Source organism: Podarcis filfolensis (genome assembly GCF_964270895.1).
Source record: "Podarcis filfolensis genome assembly, chromosome: 1".
Classification (NCBI taxonomy): Eukaryota; Metazoa; Chordata; class Lepidosauria; order Squamata; family Lacertidae; genus Podarcis; species Podarcis filfolensis.
This window is the reverse complement of record NC_139604.1, coordinates 56,209,813-56,229,948: the sequence shown is the minus strand read 5'-3', so window position 1 is coordinate 56,229,948 and position 20,136 is coordinate 56,209,813. Positions and strand designations below refer to the sequence as shown.

Below are 20,136 nucleotides of genomic sequence, written 5' to 3'. Positions count from 1 at the left end.
TTTGATTGAAAATTCTTTGGTTAATTGTCATAGCTAGTATTCAGCACCCTGTACTGATTATTCCACTACAGCTGAGCTAAAATTTCCCAACAAATAATTTTCTGACAATTTTTTTGAAAATTTCCTTTTTTTTGACTCCTCCTGAGCTATTACAAAAAATCTTGTCCTCCCTTAGAGACTATTTGGCAAAATGGCCTTCGTTAGTTTGCCATTCTTGAATTTTGAACACAACTGTGGATTCATTTTTTTAAAAAAAATTGTTTAAGATTATTTTAGTATTTTAAAAAAAAGATTTTTCACTAATAAAATACTCTTTTCCAATATTTTCCAATATTCACTTAAGAAATCAATTTCCCTCCCACCCTTCCATGGTTTTCTCATGTTTATCATTTGCTGCTGAATATTATATTTTATCTATACCTTATTTTCCCAACTTTATTCTCAAAATAACTTTTACTGCTGAACTTACTCCAAACTTGCTAGTGTACTAACATGTTTACAATAATTTTTAAAATAATCTACAAACATTTTCCAAGCATCCTTAAAGGTTGCTTCATTTTGTTCTCTGATTTTACTAGTACAGCAATATTTTAGAATTGTTTGGGCTTCCCTGCTTCCTCTTGTGGTCTTCCTCTTAGTCCATTGCTTCCCTCATCCATCCACATGAACAGTTTCATTCAACTTTAAGCGAGCTGAAATTTCTCAGAATAAGTTTTAAAACAACAACAACTGTTCATAAATTTTACCAACCCTCACAAGACTATTTGGCAACCCTTCCTTTTCACTCTTTCCAAATGTCTGCACAAGTGTTCAGTAATTTAGGCTGCAAAAAAGAGAGAGTAAAGGACCCCTGGATGGTTAAGTCCAGTCAAAGGTGACTATGGGGTGTGGCGCTCATCTCGCTTTCAGGCCAAGGGAGCTGGTGTTTGTCCACAGACAACTTTCCAGGTCATGTGGCCAGCATGACTAAACCGTTTCTGGTGCAATGGGACACCATGACGAAAACCAGAGTGCACGGAAACACCATTTACCTTCCCGCTACAGCGGTACTTATTTATCTACTTGCACTGGCATGCTTTCGAACTGCTAAGTTGGCAGGAGCTGGGACAGAGCAACGTGTTAAGTTAGTACATAACACAACGGGAGCTCACTCTGTTGTGGGGATTCGAACCACCAACCTTCTGATCGGCAAGCCCAAGAAGCTCAGTGGTTTAGACCACAGCGCCACCCGCGTCCCCTCCTAATCCAAACCATGTTCCGAGTAGCCATTCCATGAATCTGCTTCCCTCCAAGACACAGGCCATTTTTTTCTAAAAAGATTATTGCATGAAAAATATTCAAGCTGTGCATGAACTCATGGTAGTTTTCTGTACTTGACTTTGCATCGAGCTCTTTTACTGAAAAGTATGAGAAACTCTTTTAATAAGCACCGTAGCAAGATACCCATTCCCCATTTTCACTGCTTTATTTGGTGCTGACCAAAGGAGCAGTTTTCACTATTTTCAGGAGACAGGGGAAAGTTCAACAGCAGGGGAATCACCAGTGCTCCTCTGTCTCCTTCATTCTGCCTAGGGCCAAGCTGAAATTTCTCTAGTGCCCCAGAACAATGCAGCTTGACAACAACATAATTCTGTGGGACAGCTTACATTTCTTAGTACAGAAAGAACGGATCTGATGTGTAGAGATTTTTCCTGTTCTGATTAATTCAAGAGTGTTCTAGAAGGTTTCTTTCTATGTGAAAGAAACAGGTAGAAGGTTTCTGTTGTTTGGGTTATCCCTTCTGAGAAACTGAGTACAGCTGGTTTAAACTACTTCTGTTATCTTTCTGTCAAGGTCATGTTGACTATAATAGTGAGGCCAGAAGGAGCCTGGGCTTTCACTCACTTTCTATCTCTCTTCTTATGAGTTTTGATTAAAGTACACATTTTTGCAAAACATTTCTCATAATATAATAACTTTTTATATAGCAATTTCACTAATATTTTAATGCACATTTCTCCCAAATATATACATTTTTATAAGCATTATTTTAGGGGAGAAGTGCATCACAAAATTTAGAAAAGTGTGAATTCTGAAGGATGAAAGTGGTTGTTTTTGTTTTTGCTTTTGGTTCTTATATCATTTTGGAAAATGTGAATTTGATAGGCTTTAAATGTGAACTGAATCAAATTTTCCCTCTATCCCTAATAAGAAAACATATGCCATTCCTTCTAGTATTTAACCCAGAGAAGCTAACAGGAGAAGCGGTAAAAACAAAACAAGGTGCAGTATAATCATAAATGTTCAGGTGAAACAGATTATTAAAATATGTCACACAGAGGTTGGAAGATTTTACACATTAAAAACTAGCAGCACTAAAACAGAAAGATGTTATGTGATAGAAGGTTGTCCAGACAAAAGCATTTTCAGTTTGTGCTGGAAAGATGCAGGCAGATGTTGACAGGGAGAGCATGATAGCATATAAATCTTCTATGCAAAGACACATTTGCAGGTATCCTCTTCCACCATCCCATCCCTGAAGATGACTCCCTGGTGAAACAGCTAACACAACATCCAATATCGTTAGCCAAGATCGCTAATTCTATTAAATCATTCAGAAGCAGAAGCAGCATAAGTTTACTCTTGCAAAAGAGAATTGTCTAGTGAGACTGTGTAATCGTAATCATAACAACATACATAAGGAATGTTCTTGGACCAGACTAGTTATTTCCCAATCTGATGCCTCTCCAAAGAGATTCGCTCGAGAATGATAAACATGGACCTGGTTTCTTAGGCACTGAAATAATAAGATGAGGCATAAGATACCATGTTGTTATGAGTTTGGGGAGGGCAGACCCCCCTCCCCTAATCTCTACGTTCAGTGAAGGGTCAGACATTGAGCAGACTCATATATTGATGAATTTATCAAGGGCTGGGCTTAACACCAGGATAACTTCTTCATGAGCCTGCAGATGACTTGCTGGGGGTGGTTTGTTGATGCAACACTGGTGCTGATGGGCTGCATGCCATCAGCCAGGAAGAAGGCTCTGCCAAGCACACAGGGAGAAGTTGCCAGGGTAGCAGGGAATATGAGTCACCACAGGGTGCGAGAGGCTTTTGAAATGGAGGTTACAGAGAGACTGGAAGCAGAAGGGGAGGAGTTGTTTTCTACAAAGGCTGCTGAGAACAAGATGGAGGAAGTAGGCAGATCTTCATGTGTGCTGGCTGTGAGAGGCTACCCTGCGAGGCTGGAGGCCATGACTGGCGGCTGCTCTGCTTTGGACGCAAGCTTGCTGAAGCAAGAGAGGAGCAACAAAGCACACTCTTGGAATGTAATGTTCTGCCCCTCTTCCATTGAAGGCTTCAGATGTAAATATGTGTAAAATAAACCATATTTCTTATCATCTCCACTGTGCCTCATTCCAAAGGAACACAAGCTGTAAAGTGCCAAGACTTCTGGAATCTCTTGTAATAATATAGTTTCTGCACCATCTTGCAAAAGTAGATAATCAGGAACCTTGTTATCTGTTCTACTTCTTTCTTTTCCCTTTGTTGGAATTATATAATTTCAAACGTTATTTACTGTCTATGTTATGACAGTACAGTCAAACCTCTTCTTACGTCCACCTCCGCTCATGTCCATTTCACCCAACGTCCATGGCAAACCCGGAAATAACCAGCGGGTTTGCCACCTTTTGCGCATGCGCAGAAGTGGGCAATCGAAGCCCATGCCTGGGCACAACGGCGCCTCTCCCAGCGACCCATTTTGACTTCCGGATGGGCCTCTGGAATGGATTGTGGTCATGAGTAGAGGTTCCTCTGTATGCTATTGTGCATTTTTATTGGTTATTTTCTTATCATGTAATAATTGAGAGTAGGGTGCGTGGAAGTGAGATCATCCTCACCCATTAGTTAATATGTTGAATTGAATTTTCCACACACTCAGACAGGAGCAGGCAGCTTCTGTTCTACAGAAGGTAGAGGCTTCTAAATGTGGCCAAAACACCCTATTATTCAAACCTTGCAAAGCTGTGCCCTAGATGAAAATTAATTTGACTTCCTCTGAAAGTACTGATGTACATTTAGTACATTTCTTGGTGTTTTTGTTCTCAGCCTCCAAGCATATGTACAATCTCACCAAGAAATAATAAGAAGTGAAAGCAGTGCTTCAGGTGGTACTAAAGTGGAAGCAGGATGGCTTTTAAAAATATGTGCAAGAACCACAATTACCACACCTGACATTATCTAGAAAATGTCCTACAGGAAAAACACAAGAAACTTACAGTAGGCTCAGACAGGCGCAGGCTTAAGATCACAAGCAGGTTATTTAAATATCATAAATGTGTTGTTGGCAACAGGGTTCCCCTCCCCAAAGGGTAAATCTGGATTAGATGGTTTAAAAATACAGGCTAACTTATGATGTTATGTGAGTGCTGTGAAAAACTTGCATGAGGGGCACCGATCGCAACATAAACACCCATCTAGAAGCACCCTTAGACTGAATTTGAGCACTGATTCTTTGCTTATTCAGAGATATTCTTTTTTCATCTTACCATACAGCAGTACCTCGTGTTATGTACTGAAGTTCTCACCCTGGGCCAGCAGGGGGATACTGTAGATAGTTATGCAAATGAAGGATCGAAAGTGACGTTCAGTGATTGGATCGTTTGTATGCAAATGAAGGATCAAAAGTGACGTTCGGTGATTGGATAGTTTTAGAAAGTTGTTACAGTAACGAGGTTCTGGAGTTCTATATAAGCAGGCTGACTGAGCTCTTCAGTTCAGTTCTGTTCCAGCTTACAAATAAAGAGCTGCTTTGGAAGAATCGCTGTGTCGTCTGATATGTTCACTCACAACTTAACACTGGCGACGAGGATGGGATCGATGGACATCAGAGCACAGCCAGATGCGGCTACCCTCTGAACTGAGCTGAATCACTGAGCTGAATCACTGAGCGAAATCACTGAACCGAACCAATTCAGAGCTGACTCTTCTGGCTAGAGCACTGTGTTCCATCCATCGCCCTTCACACCGGCATTGGAATCATGGCTTCACTTGTGCCTCTACTGCCGTTTGCGCCAGCCTCTGAATCATGGGACTCCTACCTCGCTCAGTAAAGGCTAACTGATGATGTTATGTCAGTGCTGTGAAAACTTGCATGAGGGGCACTGATCTCAACATAAACACCCATCTAGAAGCACCCTTAGAGTGAAGGGTGGGGGTGGGGAACCAAGTACACCTTAACAAAAATTGCCATATACTAGTTCCCCAAATCTGGGTGGACTAATTTGCACGATATGCAAATTATTTGCTAATTATACAAATCATGTGTTGGGCTTGGAAATGTTTAAACAGCCACTCTTATCTCCCAGATTCCAATGCCAAACCATTTCTTGAAACAGATGGTTCAGTTTTCTTTGACACTTTTGGATGCAACATGTATTTGAACTGTGGTTCAGGGGGCTTGGCCCCTGATGTGTGCCTGCCAGGTGCTCTGATTCTCCAGCCTCCCAGGGCAGTGAGTTTTTGAAACTAAGAGCCTCAGTGTGTCTCTTGGGATGTCAAGTACCCTTTCGTCCCCAATCTGTGCTCAAGCCAGCAACTGAGTGCTGCTGTGTTGTCTAATTCAACCCCCCTTAAAAGAGAACTTCTTGCCCTTCGAGTTTACGCATGTATAGTAACAGATGTGAAAAGTCCTAGTCCCATTTTCATTCCAATATGTGTGGTGGACAGGGGTGGAGCCAGGCAGGTGGAATCACACTTGTCTTCAACATGTTCACTCCTCACCTCAGCTGTATACAGTGGTACCTCAGGTTAAGAACTTAATTCGTTCTGGAGGTCCGTTCTTAACCTGAAACTGTTCTTAACCTGAGGTACCACTTTAGCTAATGGGGCCTCCCGCTGCCGCCACTGTGTGATTTCTGTTTTATCCTGAAGCAAAGTTCTTAACCCGAGGTACTATTTCTGGGTTAGCGGAGTCTGTAACCTGAGGCGTCTGTAACCTGAAGTGTCTGTAACCTGAGGTACCACTGTACTCATGTTTGTTCCATGTTTATAATCGGCTGAGATCCAGCTTCTTTGACATCTTTTAGAAGTTGTGGTTCTCTTGACTGGTTTTGTTGTCCTTGTTCTTGCTTCTACGAGCTCCTATGAGTCTATCCTACCTAGTGGAGGTAGGATAGGCAGACACTTGGAAACACAACTTTTGAGTCCTTCAGCTGAAGTGCCATGCACAGGGGAGCCTATTAAACACTTTGCTGGATTTATGGTCCTTGGAAGAAGATGAAGCTGTCTTCCCACATGCCTGCCTCACAGCTCTGGAACAGTCTGGGCAAGAGCCTGCAGTATTTACATCGAGCCTTGCCTATAGCCTGTTGTGGAGCTGAGAAAGAGGCAAGCATTGGAGAGACAGCTTCATTTCCCACCAGCGATTAAGGCCCCAAATACAGGAGAGTCTGTGTCCATCAGAACTTGTCCGGGGAGGTGCAGGCATCTAAGCACGTTTGGCAGCTTTTTGTGATACTGGTGGCACTATGCTCTGTGTAAACAAGTAAGGTGGTTTACTGAAAATAGATGGGATAGTTTTAGATCCTCCTTAATGAAGGAGGACATCTTACTCTATCCCAGCTCTATTTGAGCAATGATTCTTTGCTTATTCAGAGATGTTCTTTTTTCATCTCACCATACAGCGGTACCTCGGTTTCAGAACATTCCTGTTCGGTTAGGTTTACGAACTCTGCAAAACCGGAAGTAGTATCCCGGTTTGCGAATTTTACCTCAGTCTAAGAATGGAAACTGAATGATGGAAGAGCACCGGTGGTGCGAGGCCTCATTAGGGAAAGCGCGCCTCGGTTTAAGAACGGTTTCGGTATAAGAATGGACTTCCGGAACGGATTAAGTTCGTAAACCGAGGTACCACTGTATTTATTTTCCAATTAACTGCTCATTTTCCCCCTTTCTACTTGTAGACTTAGATGAGATAAATAAACTAATGGTGAAGGATAGAAGGATCTGACAATTTCTGTTCCCTCAGTTTCTCTTTATCCTAATCTGAAATTCATTTCTCCACATTTCTGCAGCAATCCACATTAAGAAAATCCTCAGGAACATTCTTCAGTATTCTAGTGTGAATTTCTCCTAATAAACATGCTTATTGTATGCAGTTTTGACTAGTGTTTACATTTTTGCCAGCAATTGCTCCGAATATAATGCATTTTTATTTGATTTTCACAAATATATCCATTATAATCAATGTTTTCCCCCCCCAGGGCAAGGGTACGCAGTACCAACACCTCTTTTTGTTGTTGTTAAAAAGTGTGAAACTTACTGTAACAACTTCATTGTGAGTATCAGAACCTGTTTTTCTAGGGAAAAAGCACAGATTAAAATGCACTTTCTCCTAAAATATGCAGTTTTGTAAGCATTCATTAGTTGGAGAACTGCATCACAAATTTCATATACGTGAGAATTTCAAAGGATGTATGTGTTTTGGTCAGGTGCACTGAGTTCTGCCCAACATTGTGGGCGCCTGATGGAGTGCCCCACTGCAGCACATGACACGTTGGTTCACCCAGCCAGGCACCCACCGTGAAAGTTTTGTGGGTGCCTCAGCCCCCCCCCCAGCCTATGGTTTCAGTCATTTTTATCTGATTCTCACAAGCAGAAGACAGGGGCAGAAAATCTGTACCATAAAATGGCATGTGAGATTTCACATTGTTGAACTTTTGCCCATACACAAAATTCCACATCACTGGCTGCAGTCATGTGCATGAACTGTATAGGGAACAGCGTATAGGGAAAATAGGGAACATGGGAACTACACTTTCAAGCTTTCATTGCAACCCTTGATGCTGCTGCATGGTGGGGAGTTATGTAGGTAGTAGAGCATTCATTAGATCCTTTCTGAGCAAGTGCAGCAGAGTCTAGGGATGGTAGATGTGGAACTACATTTTCCATGATGCCTGGTGGCCTTGAATATAAAGTAGAATCAGCCCCAAATTAGGGACTACGAAAGGCAACAGCATCCATACAACATGAGAAGTCAGGGAATGAGAAAAAAGCTACAGTAGAGGAACCCAAAATGGAGCCATTAGAGATTGTTCTGGTGTCTGGAGGAATCTGGGTTTGAGTTTAAATGGATCCCTCCCCCCAATTATCCAGCCTTGGCCCATCCCTGTTAGATTTGGAAGACAGATATAGACATAATTGCAGGTATTGAGCAGAATCAATATTATTTTATTTCTGGAATTTTACTTCAGCTTGATTTCTGGTGAAGCACCTCTCATAACCTGTCTCTCTTTACTAACCATCAACACCTGGAGAAAGCATTATATCAGAATAAGTTGGTGGAGCTGGATTGTTTTCAGCAGGGGCCACATCATCTCCAACAATAACAATGGGCACAAGGTCCATGTCCTGAAACACAAGGGAGGTAGATCATTCCAAGAACTTATTTTCATCACTGGCATCATCATGGTGACTGTCTTCAGTGCCAAGACCTTTATCTTCATTAAAGTAATTATCCCAAATTATTACAAAGCAGAACTCTAACTGCATGGCTGATGCCACACATCTTCATTTGTAGGTATCTCCCTCCACACCAGACATTCTCAAAAATGCACATGATTCTTATTATGTATTTAAGTGATTGCTGGTGTTTCTAAACAGTGTACATAAAATTGTAAAAAGCATACAGCAGATAAAAATAATCCATGCAGAGGTTTTCTGGCTATGTCACCAAACAATGGTGGTTGCTCCTCGCTGCCCTCTGCAGGCAGCGAGGAGGTTCAGGCAGAGGGAAGCCAGGATTTATGAGGCAAAAATCCTGGCAATGTTCTCCAGTGGGGTCTGGGGAGCTCACTGCATCCCGCTGTGCCGCTCAAGCCCATATCTACCAACTTGAAAGGCAGAGTGGGTGTGACCTGGGAGTGTGTCCCTGCCATGGATGAGCCTCTGTCTCCAGCATCATTTGTGGTCAGTTTCTCCATAATTCAGACAACTGGCATTAATCAAGAGGCGCTCCTGGACCAACATACGCTAATGGGCTGAAATCAGTCAGCTGCTGAAAGGACTGGGCGTGGCTCTTTGAAGGTATCTGAATATTTTATTTGAAGCTTGAGAATCCTTACAACAGCCAGATAAGGAAGGGGGAGGACAAACTGCTCTGTGCTTTCTTATGCTTTCTTATGGTTTTCAAATGGTCTCCTTTTTTTCCTGTCCTCGCTACATAATGAAAAGGATGTGTGTAGCCACTGCTTTGTTATTCTGTTTGTTACTTCAGAAAAGAGGAGGGAGGCTTTTGATTTATGCTCAACAGGGAATTTAACAAGGTTTTACTATGCCCTTTCCCCTCAACAGAGGCTGAATGGACTTTATTTAAAATTAATCCTTGATTGGACTAGGCTGAATTTGAGAAGAGATCTTGTTTTTAACTGTGTGCCGAAGAAGAACTCCAGAGTGGAATTTTAATGTCAGAGTTTGGATATGCACTCCGTGCGTTATTTATGGCTGCAGCTCATACGCTAGTTGGTAAACAGTGGGAGGAATGGAATGTGACCTTGTACAATCCAGATAAACACTGCAAAGAACTGAACAATGGAACTGAACAATGGAAGATGGTCATTAACTCTCCCAGCACACCAGGTCTGGAACAACAATGTATATGAAGGACACGTGAAATGGATTATTTATTCATAAGATGTAACAGAGATGCTGTTTGTAAGGTGAAATAAGTGACCGGCTGGAAGAATGGTTTAATGGCAAGTGAAGGATGTCAAATGGACTCTAAATAAGAAATTATGTGGCTATGTGAGGAAATGATGATGATCATATGTTTGGAACAGGAGTGGGAAACCTGATTTTAATAAATTGCATTAAATTAGATTAATTTGGTTTGATTTGTAATAATTTGGAAAATGAAAAAAAAAATTGGAAAAAAACCCAATCCGTGCAGAAAGCAGGCTTGATGAGCCCACAGCTGATGGTGTGTGTATGACTTCAATCATATATAGTAACTTACCCCCAAGGAAAGCAGGTTTGAAGTCACTGCCCACCAGCTGATAGGTGATGACTTCAAGCCTGCTTATCAGTGGCACTTCAAAGCATGGTGAAGGGCCCTTTGCAAGCTCTGCATCTTGCTTTGAAGTCCAGGCGGTCATCACCTGACATCAGTGTGACATCAGGTGATTGACAGGTTGGCACTCCCATCTACCTGTCAGATTTGGCCCACAAGAAGTATGAGAGATAAGGATCTGGTGTACTGGCCAGATCAGGTTCCCCATGTCTGATTCAGTAAGTATGAAACACCAGGAGCCACAGATGTAGAAGTGGAAGTGCCTCTCCTAGTGGATATATACCCTCTTTCCCATTCCCCCTTTAAGCTAGTATCACACCACAGATGCCAGCTGAAGTTTCTGAGGAAGCTACAAATGCCTGATGCTAACATAGCATTTTTCATTCAGGTTCATTTGTTTGCATAGCTCAGGTGTGGTTTCCTTTAGACGCTGTTGGGCTGCAGTCTTCCAAAGTAACTGCTGTATTCCGAACTTAAAAATGGAAAGTGTAATGCTGGTGGTCAACAAAAAAGGTTTAAAGACCGTCTCAAGGCAAATCTAAAAAAAATGTAGTATAAACACTGACAACTTGGAAACACTGGCCTGCGAGAGCTCCAGTTGGAGAATAGCCTTTACCAAAGGTGTCATGGGCTTTGAAGACACTTGAACTCAGGATGCAAGGGAGAAACGTGCTAAGAGGAAGGTGTTAGGAGCATCCTACTCTCGTGTAGGACCTTGTCAGAGACATATGCCCGACTGGCATGTTCTCTCCCTCCTGGTCGATCGTTCGGGAGCTTCAAAAGCTTTCTTTTGCCCAAAAATCACAGCGACTATGCCAAAAGGCATTGGCACACTTAGGGATCCACATAGTATTCGCAGTTTGCGTAACAGAACCAATAGCACAGCATTTTGGCTACTCTACTTTATTTACATATAATACACTCAGAGCATTTTGACTTAGCTCCTGCCTCTTTCTCATCAGACAGCAAAGAGAGAAAAAACAAAGGACAATAGTCCCACTTCACGGAACACAGTAATACCAAAACATCCTATCTTTGTCACTACCCACACTGTGGGATGAAAACATACACCGTCATGTGATAGACAACAATCCCATGGCTGCAGACACGGGGAATGAATCTCCAACATCAGGTATGCTTGGCAAATCCACACCATGATCAGCTCCCTCCCGGAAACCAATGTCCCCACTGTGGAAGGATGTGTGGATCCAGAACTGGTCTCCACAGTCACTTATGGACTCATTGTTAAAACCGTGTTTATGGAAGACAATCTTACTCAGCTATGAGTGATCGCCAAAGAAGAAGAAGAAGAAGCAGTTCCCACCAACCCCAGCCAGCATGGCCAATTGTCAGGAATAATGAGATCTGTAGATCAACAGCATTATATTGTCTAACCCAGGCATTTTCATCTTACCAGCTTTCTAAAACAAATGCTTACCATCTTGTTACAGCAGGTTGCCTGACACCCGAAATGTGCTGTTGGAACGGTGATGCAGAACTCCAGCAAGCAGAACAGGAGATGCACAATACAAAGCCCATTACCTACTTTATGGAAAAGCTGCAGAACAGAGAAGCAGGTGAAATGACAACTCTTATATTAGTAAATCAGTCGTGAGGATAAAATGGGTCTGAGGAGAGCTTCTTGGAGGAAAGGTGGGATATAAATATAAAAATTATATATATAAAATTATATATATAAAATATATAAAAAATATATAAAAAATATAAAAATATAAAAATTAATGAATTTTTAAAAATGCCTCTGTGAAAGGGTAGGACAGAAACGTTCTAAAATGAATGCACTAGCATGAATAGTAAGACATCAGGAAGTAAGTTCACTATTGAGGCTGTGCAGTACCTGGCGTTATAAGAATAAAAATGGGAGATTATCCTACGCTACATATCTCTGTGTCTTTCCTCATCAACAGAACCTCCTCTCTTCTCCCCAGTTTCTAACTTTCAGCCAACAAAGGGACTTGGCTGTTTTTGAACAAGGATGTCTCCAGATAGGCATCCTTCCAGGTTGGTGTTTCAGAAATAATTTTGAGGTGACATATGATGGCATGAATCACAAACATGAGTCTGACCAAACTGAGGGAGGCAGTGGAAGACAGGAGTGCCTGGCATGCTCTGGTCCATGGGGTCACGAAGAGTTGGACACGACTAAACGACTAAACAACAACAACATGATGGCATGAGATGAGAGGTAGCCACCTGAAAATTATTTCTGAAACACCAACCCAGGAGGTTGCCTATCTGGAGACATCTCTGTTCAGTTTCTACTTGCCTTATAGTAGGGAGACGGTGTGGAAAGAGGTTCTAAGAAAACTCTCCACTTCCATGTGAAAGACCCAGTGTGGCTATGAGACTATAGCTACAATCGTATACACACTTACCAAAGTTTGACGTGGCAAAGCGCAAGGATACAGACATCAGAAAACCCAACCACTAGCTAATAACACCATCAAGTTTGAATACTGGGAATGGGATGGCTGCTCAACCTTGGATTAAAATATTGATTTCTCAATTGATTTCCGTAGGACGGTTCTTAATTCCATCCCAACATTTATTAATATATTCCCAGTGTGAACCTGGAAAGGACCTAACCAGACAATTATGTGATTCTCTCTGGCCTTTTAATATCGAGGTGGGTCCTCTTTTGATAAGGAAATGTGGTGAACTGGACTTAAGACTGGAAAAATGAGAAACTGAAACAGACAGATTTCTCCATCCCTAATCCCTGGGCATACCTTGGGTTTGGTTTCTTTGAAATGATGATCAGTGGAAGTGGACAGGATTTATCTCTTCACACAAATATACAAGCCAAGGTCCCGCTTCGTTTCGTTTACAGTGATAACACTGGATTCTCACAGAAAGAAGATCAGGCCTCGTGTGCCTTTATAGCCCAGTTCCAAGACTGACAGGCTACTGCTTCCTTACACACACACACACACACACACACACACGGTAACAGAGAAGGAAATAAGTCCTGATCCCCAAATGGCTTTCTCCTTTCAATAGAACCAATGGATTGAGAGACAGGGGCACTGACCATTCTTGCCAGGGCCATGAAGATAATATCCAGCAGTCCTGCTTGTTCTATTAATCCTCTCCTGGCCAAATCTCAGTCTTAGAATCAAGAGGCACAGGGCTGTAAGAGACACTTCAAATGACATCCAAACTAAACTTCCCAAACTTACAACATTAAATTATGATAATGATATTATATGATCAAAGTTATTGTGGGACTTGCTCACTTACCAATGTTCTCTCTGGATAAGAACCGGGATAGCCATAGAAAAAATAGGGTTGATTTATACACAACTGTGCTGTGTACAGAATTATGCCAACTGTTGCCAATGTAGCACTTGTGACATGCATTCCCACATTGCATTTCACCTGAAAGAGTGATATGAAGAATCAGGATACCAAAAAGTACACACAGGGTGTGTGTGTGTGTGTGTGTGTGTGTGTGTGTATGGAGGCCAGCCAATGCTCATGTCAGGTGTGGCTACTGGGCCTGACAGGAAGCTGTCTTAGTCACTAACCATAATCAGACCATTTAAAAAACTTACAAAACATGGAAGATGTCTTATATACAATTAGCCCTTAATCTGTACTAATTGTGTTCTATTTTTGTTTGAATTATGGTTTGCTATTGTTTCAGTGTCTCTAAGAAAGGTTGTCAATGAAACGCATTGGGTAATTTACTGTTCCCTACATTTTTCAGTGCTACCCCCTCCCCCCTCCCCTCATCTACACTCGTGGTTTCTTAATGCTAAAAATGGGTTTTAAAAGGGTTATGATAATCATATAACCATATGACATTCTTTTAAAACATCAACAATGTGTTATTAAAATGTGACACCATGTGACACTGCTGAGTTCGCCCTGTCACGTAAGTGGGTAGACCAGGGGTCGGCAACCTAAGACCCATGGGCCTAAAGTGGCCCAGGGAGGCCGTTTAACTGCCCCCCGAGCTGCCCCCGAACTGAGCCACCCACTCAGTGAGTCCCTGCTTGCTGCGCTAAACCAGGGGACTCTCTTCCACAGCTCTGGAAATCACTTCTGCGCATGTCCAGACACCGGAAATTGCATCTGCAAGGGCACAATTTTCGGCATCTGGGCATGGGCAGAAGCTATTTTCGGTGCAGCTGACATGTGCAGACGCAATTTCCAGCATCGCGCTGCACCTGTCCGGCCCACAGAGGATCTCCATCGGAGTGATCCGGCCCATGCCTGGTAAACCTTGCCAACTGGGGTAGACTGCAGAAACAGAATCGGAGGCACCAAATACTTCTTTGTTTTAGAATATCAAAACATCATTCTAGGAACATTTAAAGAGTGAGTATAGATCCAGCCCTGATGCTCTCCAGATGATGTTGAAATTAAATTTTTTATCAGCCCCAGCTAGCATGGCCAAAGGTCAAGGGTGCAGTACTGGTGCAGAATAGTCTACTAACATATGGAGGGCACCAAGTTGGGGAAGGCTGATCTAGAGGTATAAGAAAAACAAAATTTATGACCAATACTGGCCACATCCAATATTACAGAAGAAGAGGAAAAGGTATATAGCTCACCAAACTGCGGTTCCTATATTTTGTAGTTGACACAGCGATGGATCCAGAAACAATGAACTGTTCAAAAAAGAGGGGGAGATGCATATCAATTCACTTCAAATTTACAGTAAAATACTCTCTACTTAGAAAAACCTGGTACTGTGGGAGTCTTGTCAGCAAAACATTTTGGCACCTGAGGCAAACCACAAAACGATGCCTCCCCTCCCTGCCAAGGAAGAAGGAGCAGGGGAAGATCTAGATCAGGAGCAAAGTTCTAGATCAGGATCTGCTGCCCCCATGGATTCTGCTGCCTGAGGCATTTGCCTCACATGCCTCATTAGTGTAGGGGGTGTGGTGACAGCAAACTGTCAATACACACATAAAAAACAAAAAACCCAGCCACGCAATGTGGTTTTATGTTGGATTCCCCCCCCCCACTTCCCTTTTTATCCACGGACTGGGAAAAATTGAAACAAATGGGGGGGGGGGGGAGTGCGGATGACACCCAAAAACATGCATGCATGGGATGCATCAAATCCACTTTAAACTGCCATGTGTACACATCCCCAGGCAGTCATGTTGATCCTCCATGTGGTTTCCTGTTCCCCCTCAACAGCCAGTCAACATTCTGCGATTACTCAGCATGCTTCGTCTGCTTGGCTGAAAACCTTGGGGTTTCAGTAAGCCTGCTAACTCCACCTTGTGAATGGATGGTTCCATTTCCCTACACACGGTAGGAACATAGGAATCTGCTATATACTAAGTAAGACCCTTGGTTCATTTAGTTCAGAATTATCTCCTGGGTAAAGTTCTCCAGAATTTCAGGCAGGGGACATCTCCAGCCATACTTAGAGATGCTGAGACTGAAATCTGGGATCTTCTGCAAGCAAAGCAGATGTTCTGACACTGAGATGTGGCCCTTCTTTATACATGCAAGAGAATACAGTGTTCAGTTTTGTTTATTAAGCAACTGTAAAATCAGCATGCTAAATTAGATCTCAAGCATCTGTTCGGAACTGGAAATTTTCCAATGCAGATTACCCCAGTTTGCCTCATAACATTTTCCAGAACCAATTCAAAAATTTCTAGATCTGCATCACTGACTTGTAGAATTGAGGTTGCTGTTAGTATATACGACCATGACCAAAACCTTCACTATATAAAATAAAATAAAATCCACTAGAAACATGTAGCCTTAACAAAGACAAGAAAGAGAACAAGCATAAAAAGAAAAAAGTTTTTTGTTACTATTCAATTCTTATTCTTTCAATGATTTTATTTAAAAAATGTTAAGTACACCTCTCAGAAATGTTGAATATTAAGTAGCATATAAACACCTTAAATAGAGAAAAGCCTCTCAAATGCATTACAGCAAAGGAAAGAGATTACCCCTAATAATGTTCTGGCATTTCAAAATAATCCAAAGGGCTCCTATTCTTTTATGTTAACTTTCACCACCTGCCTTCTTACTTGAACACACGAGGAAATGTTTTTGAAAATTGCCAAGTCCCAGAGTTTAGCATGCTGGATTCTTAAATGCGAGGCAAAGAACACGATACTTACAAATATTCCACCCCAGCATGGAAAATATGTCACATTGACCAAAGGGGCATAGAATGAGTCCACAAGAAAAAATGAGACTATCCCAAAGCCAATTTGTATCAATCCAATCATGATCTGGATTGCCTGTAGGAAGAAAATACACAAACAATATTATTTTTAAACTGCTCCTAGAGACCTGGAAATATAGAATGATAGTTTTTGCTACTATTTTCATTTCACTGTTTTATTTTTTCATTTCTTATCATTACTAGCTGCCGTGGGCATGAATCCTGACAATACTGTGCATTAATATTTAAAGGAAACCAATAAAACTGATATGCGCTTACTCTTTAGCACAGTCCAGAAATATCACCTGAACAAAAGCTAGATGAGGTATTTTGATCACTGCAAAAGTAAAAGAGGATCTCTCCTTAACCAGATTTGAGCTGAGAAATGTGAACACCCAATTTTCAATCTGAGGGATTGGGAAATTTGATTAAGTTCATATTTAAAGGTGAAACTGCTTTAAATGCATTTTCTGAAACAACATGGGCATCGAAACACTTCTCTGAATTTTGCAATGCAGTCCTCCAATCAAATAATGTTTACAAAAAGGCATATATTGGAAGCAGGGGCGTGTATAAAATGAACATATCAATGAAAACAACACACACAAATGTATTATACATGAGGAGACTTGCAAAAATGTGTACATCAGTCAAAATATGTGTATTAGTCAAAACAGCATACTATTCACAATTTTCATGGATTTTTTAAGATTAAAAAAATCACAAATTGCTTCAGAAATAGCGAGAACAGAATTTAAGACTGGAAAATAAGAAACCGAGAGAACAAAAATTGAGAGATAGATCATTCCTAATCCTGAAATACAAAAAGTGACAAATGAGTTCAACCCAGTCACCAAAGAGAAACAACACATAACTTTCTACAACCTGGCTTTACAAAAGACAGTGCTTAGATTGGTGTGCCAGCAGTGAGCCTGTATAGGTCTGTAGATCTTCCCTCAGTTCCTTATGCCCTGATTATTCCCAGAATGGGCTGCTCTAATGGGCTTTGTGTGAGTCTGGCTTTGAAGATGGGTTGAAGCTTCTTTTAGCAACTAAAAAATAAACTAAGCACTGTTAAGTTCATACACACACTTTCCACACCCCCATGAGTCATAATCTTTCACTCTGTTCTGCTCATTAAAATGCACTTGCACATAATGCCCATGGCAGCAATTCCCTTCTGGAGGTTCCTTTGGCTGGAGGTGGGATACCACAACTACAGAGGACCTGCTTAAAAGCCCACCAGCTGCAGTAGTTAGGAAGGTGGGCACAAGAGATCTTAACCCTCCCTGACTCTGCTATTGGCTCAAGCCAGCCATTTCCTCCATTTTTTCAGGTGATAATCTCAACATTCTCTGGCTCCACTTCCCTCAGTGCTCCACGGGTCCTAGAAGTTCACAGGACCTTGCCATACTTTCTTAGTGCTTAAAAACACACACCTGTTTTTTCTTTTAATTTACAAACTTAATGTCCTTCCTCATTCCTGGAGACAAAATTGAGAATGCAGAAAGCACTTCCTTAATTGAGGATTGTCTTGTTTTGCCTCCAAGCTAGAAGGTATGCAGGTGCATTGTATACCTGGGGCTCTCAGGAGGAAAATCCTTGGAGTTTCCCTAAAAACATATCGTTAAGGGTAGGCTGCCCCTCATTCATTCCCTGTACATGGGCATTCAGCACCAGAAAAGTGCTTCTCTCTAGGCTCTCCCTGACTCTCCCTACCCCTCCATCTTCTCCCCACAACAACCCTGTCAAGTAGTTTAGGCTGAGAAATGGTGACTGAACTCTATGGCCAAGTGAGGGGGTTCAATCTGGGGCTCCCTAGCTTTAGTCCAATGCTCTAACCACTACACCACACTGGCTCATGATATGAGAGCTCTGCCTGTTGCATATTTGAAGTGTTGAACTGACAATTGCTCCTGGTGACCATTGAAATCACCAGGGACAGAAACAAGAGCAGATGACATCTGCACTTACCCCTAAAGTCTTAGCCTCTACTTTTACTTTCTTCTCCAGTTCCCTCACCCAACGCTTCCGCTCAGGTTGGTTGCTTCCAAGCTGCTCGTCTATATATTGTGCCACTCCTGGTTGTTGCCCAGTGGTAGCATGGATCCCCTGGCCTGCCTGAATTATGTCGGCTCCATTTGGAAGAATGAACGCTATTATTCCATTTTGTCTTCTCACTGGATCTGTTGTCATAGCTGTCAAATGTCTGCAAAAACCAACCAACAAAAACAAATCAAAATAGCAAACAACCTTCTCTCGGATTTAGACAAATTAACAAACTTTCCCCTACACACAGAAAGAGGAAGTTCCACTGAGCTATGGCCCGTCCATCTGTTTCTATGAATCCCTCACATGTTTGATAAAACCATGTGGGAATAGCACAAATGGCCTGTTTGGCTTCTGAGAAGACAATCCCTCCCCTCAGGCCAACAATCTGAAAGACAGAACCCAAAAAAGAAAAGGGCTGAGAAAACACCAATTCTTTGTCATAGAGGTCTTACCGATAACAGCAGGAATGGAAAAAATTATAGAGGGGCCGGTCGTTGCTGGTCTTTCAGTAGAGCCAGTGGAGAGTGTAATAGTTTTAAGAGAGTCCCTTGTACATTGACTCAAGCAGTGTCACACCTCCCCGTTCCCCCTGCACCAAGAGAACTACCAAATAGTTGCTTCCTTAAGCAGATGATAAACAGGACAAAATCTGAGGCCAGATGAAACACGCACACCATAAATCCCGAGCACTGAGTCATAGAAGGAGCCACAGTTGCAATCAGTCTTCTTTTACATGCTGTGTTCAAGATTCCCTTTCTCAACCCAAACAATTCCCAGAAATAAACCAACGTGTCACTAGACCCAAGCTCCGAAGATTAATCTCCTTTACACGCTATGTACCACGTCCCCTTTCTCAACCCAAATATTTCCCAGACATAAACCAGCAAGTCAATGGGCCCAGGCTCTGAATATTGTGAAGTCAGATATTACAAGTGCTCAACTCACTGATGAGGGGTGAAGACTTTACCACCAACCCATAATGAAGTCATGATACTTTGCTGGCATATGTACTCAGAGTCCTTGTGGTCCTTTGCTTTTCCTCTAGTTCAGGCAGAGGTCCCTCCTGCTGACATAGTCAGGGTGATGTTCCACTGAAGGCTCTCATGAGGAGTAGTCAGGCTGCAGCACAGCTGAAGCATGAGTTCTCCTCAGGTGCCTAAGGTTCCTTCAGTAGGTAGTTCCTTCCATAGGCTTTGCATTGTAGGAACATGGCTTAGTTCTTTTGCACATCACCATTGCAAGGATCCATTCCTTCTCTGCTTGCATCCAGATCTGTCCCCGTTCCTCAAGGAATGCATAAAGCATTGGTATAATAATGTTGCTTATGGCAGCCTCCAGCTGCTCATGGGCACCAGTAATGAATAAAAATAACATGACATCAAGTAATCCAACATCACAAAAACAACATAAATCATATAGAATAATTAACGAATAATCAGTGAAACAATTACAGTGGTACCTCTGGATGGGAACGGGATCTATTCCGGAGCCCTGTTCGCATCCTGAAGTGAACGCAACCTGCGACTGCACGTCTGCGTGTGCGTGGGTCATGATTCACCGCTTCTGCGCATGCGCACAACATCATTTTGAGTGTACACATAATGCCTGTTGCAAAGCCAGCTCAGCCAGATGCCTTGACGGAAGGGGTCCTCTGGTAGTGGGCCCTGGTGGAGAAGGGGCTCTTGGGCCTACCACCAGTGGTAAGGTGGTTGTTGATTCTGGGTGGACTGTCCAGGTGCCACTGATAAGAAACTCGCCCACATCGCTCCCAACGATCAGGGTGTCCTGATTATCTGGATAATAGCGATCATCAGGAGGTTGATTCCCAGTCTAGGAAGTCCAAGTAAACCTCCAGATTGGCGAG

At 42.3% G+C, this 20,136-nt stretch overlaps 1 protein-coding gene across 1 annotated transcript; it reads right to left on the bottom strand.

Moving 5' to 3' along the window:
• Positions 1 to 8,209: 8,209 nt before the first annotated feature.
• Positions 8,210 to 18,416, bottom strand: LOC310749608 (membrane-spanning 4-domains subfamily A member 8-like; the record flags this gene model as incomplete). The annotated part of the gene is made up of 6 exons (XM_083586863.1): positions 8,210 to 8,394; positions 11,490 to 11,609; positions 13,313 to 13,450; positions 14,632 to 14,688; positions 16,174 to 16,296; positions 18,195 to 18,416. 6 exons carry the CDS (start codon positions 18,414 to 18,416, stop codon positions 8,281 to 8,283), a joined length of 774 nt encoding a protein of 257 aa, XP_083442989.1. The 3' UTR covers positions 8,210 to 8,280.
• Between the last annotated feature and the right edge of the window lie 1,720 nt (positions 18,417 to 20,136).